Consider the following 5,000-nt stretch of genomic DNA (forward strand, 5'->3'; position numbering starts at 1 on the left):
CACACACACCTACACACACACCTACACACACACCTACACACACACTCATTCACAAGTCTCTCACCTGAAAGAAGACAGCCATAGCGCCGATGACCCTCTTCTCCCTGATGGCTGCGTTAAGGCTGTCAAAATCGTCCGAGTTGTACATGTAGATCTGCATCTGTGTGTGTGAGTGAGAGAGAAACAATACAATATCAGATCTCAGGCAGCAACTGTTAATAATTTCTGTACACATTTGTGTTCTCCGTGTCGTATGCACCTCAGATTACATCACCACTAACAGCTTCTGGTTAATCATTTCATGACATCGCCATTCCATTCTGAACTCGGTGTCAAAACATGTCCGACATATGACGACAAGAAACCCGTCATCACGTGTTAGCGTGGCGACTAAAACGACGAGAAAATGAAGCAGAAACCTGATAAGGATTTGCTGTGTGCAGCTATTAAAGAACACGTCATGCTTTTAAAAGATTAGATTTATATTATATGGAAAGTCTTAGAATCAAGTTCTTCTTCTTTGCACATTCATGACTCGTTCTAGACTCTTGTTACGACGGCACATGCGATCTCCCCCGCCATCCGCCTTTCCGACCAATCAGATTAGAGAGTTGTTAAATCCTTGAAATGAATTTCTGGACTAGAATAAAGAGCCTTGATTGAGGAAACTTTTGTACGTCTACGTGAAATGATTAGACTTCTGTAATAATCTTCTGTACGGTAATCCTGTAACGTGTCGTTACTCGACAACGATAGTTAAAAAATAAACGTGTTTCCTGCGCACTGAAAACAGAAAGGCGTATTAAAACCTGTCACAGTGCTCTCCAACTACAGGGAGTCCAACTCACCTCCATTAACCGAGTGTGTCTAATGGAGCGGATGAGTGAGTCGTGTTGGCCCGGCTGTGTTAAGAGCCCGAAGCGTGCTTTCTTTGCGCTGATGGGATCTCTGGCAACCGATCGGAACGGACCAAACACTCAGCGGACCGGCGACTCGGCCCAAATTGGCAGCGGCGGCGCGTAAGTCAATAGCAGCCTCAAAAAAGAAACAAAACAGCCTGTTCTTGGCACATATGGCTCTGGCCTTAGATAACCAGGCCTCTCAGAGTGAGGAGTGAGAGAACTAAAAGCAGAGAAATGAAAGTCAGGAGGATGCTTTAAGCCTCTTAGGAAAGTCAACACTCAAACAGGAGGCAATGGGATCCATTGATTTTAATGCCAGCGGATTTTTCAATTCAGCTTCCATGAAAAGCTCTGCTGGTCTCCCCGTGACATCACCGGCTTCCTCGGCGAGACGCGGCCAATCAGAGGGGCTCCATCAGTCAGTTGTCATGGCGATGGTGTGTGTAGAGTCAACGTGGTTATGCTCGCTTGCTCATGCACACACACACACACACACACACACACACACGCACGCACGCACGCGGCTCAGAAACGTAGCACGAGTCTCATTTCCAGACTCGAGACAGATAACTAAGCAAGACCTAAGAGTTCAGAAGAAGGAATGACGTTCAGTACAGCACATAATCTAAACCGATAGCCACACAGAGAGTGTAAACAAAAAAAAAACGTCCCAGATGAGAACAATGATTTTGATTCTTTAAATAAAAACGAAAAGCGTCTGTGTGTGTGTGTGCTGGTGTGAGAAGCTGCCTAAAGAAGTGGAGCTTTGCTTGCCAAGCTTGTTTCCCTTTTCAGATCAACACTGTCAATATTGTACGCCTTGCATTTTTCACACTTCTGTAATCCCTACAGAAAGCCCGACCCATGAGTCGCTTTGATCTATTTCAGTCTTCAGCATTTCCACAGCCTCCTAATATGGATCGCTCAGTACATGCGCAGGAATTCGCCAGCGTATAAACTCCAACGCTTTCATCGACGCTGTCAGTGTCTCTGAGTCAATGATTAATAGCAGTAATATTTGAACCGCTTTTTTTTTTCCCTTTTCTGTCTTTGTACATGATTTTAGAAAGAAAGCCAGTAGCGTGTCTGAGCGCTCCGTATCTTAACCTTTGCATACAGATGGATTAGAAGTCTGTTTGCATTCGGGCGAGGAGAGAAGTGACAGGCGCTGACGTGTTGTCCATAAAAACGAGAGACGGACGCCGGACGCAGAATGCGAAAACAACTCGCCGTTGTCGGACGTTGCTCGTATTCAGGGAAACAGACGACGTGAAACGGCGTGCGCTGAGAGATAAGAGAAGAAAAATAAACAAGGAAGCAACAAGCATTTCTGTTCTGTACCTTTCATAGACTTTTTTTTTTACTTTTTTTTTTCGCAGTGTGAGAGCGCTAACAGTTTGAAGCATGGCGGTCCGGGAGAAAAGGGGAAGTAAGACCTGTGATGAATTCAGATGACCTCACTGCCCAATAAAGCCTGAGTAAATATGCAGAGGGATTTAAAGAGGCAAGAGGTTTTCGTTTAGCTCACTGTGTGTGTGTGTGTGTGTGTGTGTGTGTGAGTGCGAGTGTGTGTCCATGTGTGTGTGTGTGTGTGTGTGTGTGTGTGTGTGTGTCCATGTGTGTTTGTTCCCTAAGCTCATTTTCCGTAAAGGTCACTCTCAGGTTTTTCAAATGAAGTGTGTGTGTGTGTGTGTGTGTGTGTGTGTGTGTGTGTGTGTGTGTGTGTGTGTGTGTGTAAGAGAGACAGTGTGTTTCCTAAAATCCATTAACATACAGATCACGCTCAGGTGCCGGAGACGGCTGCTTTGGTTACACGTATCACTTGTTATCTGGATGTGGAAGTCACACAAACAACAGGGATTGTGGGAAAGGCTGAGATGCAGAGCCACACACACACACACACACACACACACACACACACACACACACACACACACACACACACACACACACACACACACACACACACACAAATAAAATCTAATACTGATTAAAGTGCTTTTGGGAAACAGATCTCTGCACAACACACGTCTACTGTGTTTAAGTCTGTCTGTCTGTCTGTCTGTTTTTAATAGATACACACACCATTAAAAATCGTATCACAAAAATGACAAACAGTGAACATCCTAACGATGATACCGGGCCATATCGGAATCTCTGCACGCTTCTATGCCAGTTTTTTATTGTTCTCATTTATGATACCATTTAGTGCAAAAAAACCCCAAACAAACAAAAACAAACAAACAAGTAAATAAATAAACATTTAAAACAAATGAAATGATCGATTCAATAAAATAAATACGTATACATACATATAAAGAAAATCATGCTCAAAACTTACCTTACAAAAAAAATGTAATAAATTCATACTTACAAAAAAATAAAATAAAATAAAAAAATATGGGGTAAAAAAAAAAAATCCACGAGCAGGGAGTGCATAAAGTGCACAGAATCTCTACTTTAAACATCTGTTTACTTACATTCAGTGCTAATTCTACAGCTTTTATAAAGGTGTGTTCATTCTGGATGTCATAATAACCACGTTTATAACCTGTCTATAAGAACGTTCTTTATTTCAATTCTTATTTACGTGCATGTTGTGAAAAGAGTCACGATTCAGGAGTCATGATTCAAGAGTCAAGAGTCAAGATTCGTTTATTGTCACTATACTGAGTACAGTAAAATTAAAGCCGACCTTAAAGGCGGGGTGCAAGGCGTTTGAAAAATGCTTCAGAAAACTGAGTCTGGCCGACAAACGAAACACACTTGTAGCCAATAAGCAGAAAGGGGCGTGTCTTGTCAATATGTGGTGGAGAGAGTGTTCAGTACGCATGTGTGACATTAGCAGAAAGCGAATTAAATATTGACATGGCGGATACCTGCCGTTACCTCTGCCTCGGGTTCTATTTGTCGAACGTCGTCTTCCGCGTGAAACAGAGCTAAACCTTTCACTCTACAACACACAGTATTACAAAAACACAATTGTATTACCATAGTATTATTTATTGAGTTCATTTATTGATAAAAATATCCCCTCGGCCAGCTGCCCATAATAGGTTAGGTCATAATAGTTGCCTGGGTTATGTATGTATGTGTGGGGCGGAGCTATCAAAACAGGCGTGACACCCATTTGGGTTAGGGGCGTGTTTGTTTTGGTGATTTCAAATGTCAACATTGGCTGTCAAACATCGTACACCCCACCTTTAAGGGTGCAATTCACTATAATTTGGTGCAAGCTACAATTTTAAGAATTGAAGATAAAAATATTGCAGTCAGTAAATAAGTAATAAATAACTCGTGTGAATAAAAAAGAAACTCATGGCCTTGAGGAAAAGCATTCATGTCCTACACTGTTATTTTGGCTTGGATTGACCGCAGAGACCGTCACAAAAGAAGTGTCTGTGTACCTGGGCAGCAAAGGGCTCGAGAATTGATCCTGCTGCTAACCACAAACTAGTGTCCGGTGTCCCATGGTGTCAAGGTTAATGACTAAGACCAGTCTTTCCTCTCACCTGTATCTGCCGGATGGAGGTGTTGAGACAAAACCCTTTAGTGACTTGACAATATTACAGCACACGCAGGAAGTGCTCCTGTAGCCTCTAATTATAACTAAAGCAGACACTTCCTGGTCTGGGAAATGTGAGAGGACAGCAGGGCGACCGCTCCGCCGACTCTTTGTCTCGCTCCAGCTACAGTCTTTGTCATATGGGTGACTTCAAAACGGTGGTGAAAACCAAGTCCGTGATATATCTCTCAGAGACAGAAAGAAAAAGTTAATTATTGCTTGCTGTGCATAAAACACGTGCCTGAGCGAGCAGGTCCCGGTCTATTCGTCTCTCAGGCTGTGTACCTTTCATATCAGTTCCCACTCTGTCTTATATGTTAATGATGGAGGGAGAGAGCATTTAAATCTCATACCGGGAGACCGATGCAGCTCGTATGCTAATGCACACGTAATAGTGACCGATGATCTTCATCTATAATAAAACAGCTGACCATTAGCTGCTCCGACTCGTAGCTTAGCCGCGTCAAGGTCAGATCATATTCCAAACAGCTTTTACCAAGCAAACACTCGCGCAAATATTTCTCACATAAATC

At 42.9% G+C, this 5,000-nt stretch overlaps 1 protein-coding gene across 4 annotated transcripts in view; it reads right to left on the reverse strand.

Moving 5' to 3' along the window:
• Positions 1-5,000, reverse strand: part of ptprga (protein tyrosine phosphatase receptor type Ga) — a 259,894-nt gene that overhangs the window by 71,650 nt on the left and 183,244 nt on the right. For 2 of the 4 annotated variants that reach the window (XM_027176416.2, XM_027176415.2), the window contains exon 5: positions 65-160. In XM_027176416.2, coding sequence (XP_027032217.2) covers positions 65-160 — 96 coding nt within the window. Of the gene's footprint in view, positions 1-64; positions 161-848; positions 870-2,243; positions 2,301-5,000 lie in introns of those variants that run through there. The other 2 variants (XM_027176417.2, XM_047806211.1) reach the window with 2 other exon arrangements.

The sequence above is a fragment of the Tachysurus fulvidraco genome, chromosome 2 (assembly GCF_022655615.1).
Source record: "Tachysurus fulvidraco isolate hzauxx_2018 chromosome 2, HZAU_PFXX_2.0, whole genome shotgun sequence".
Taxonomy (NCBI): Eukaryota; Metazoa; Chordata; class Actinopteri; order Siluriformes; family Bagridae; genus Tachysurus; species Tachysurus fulvidraco.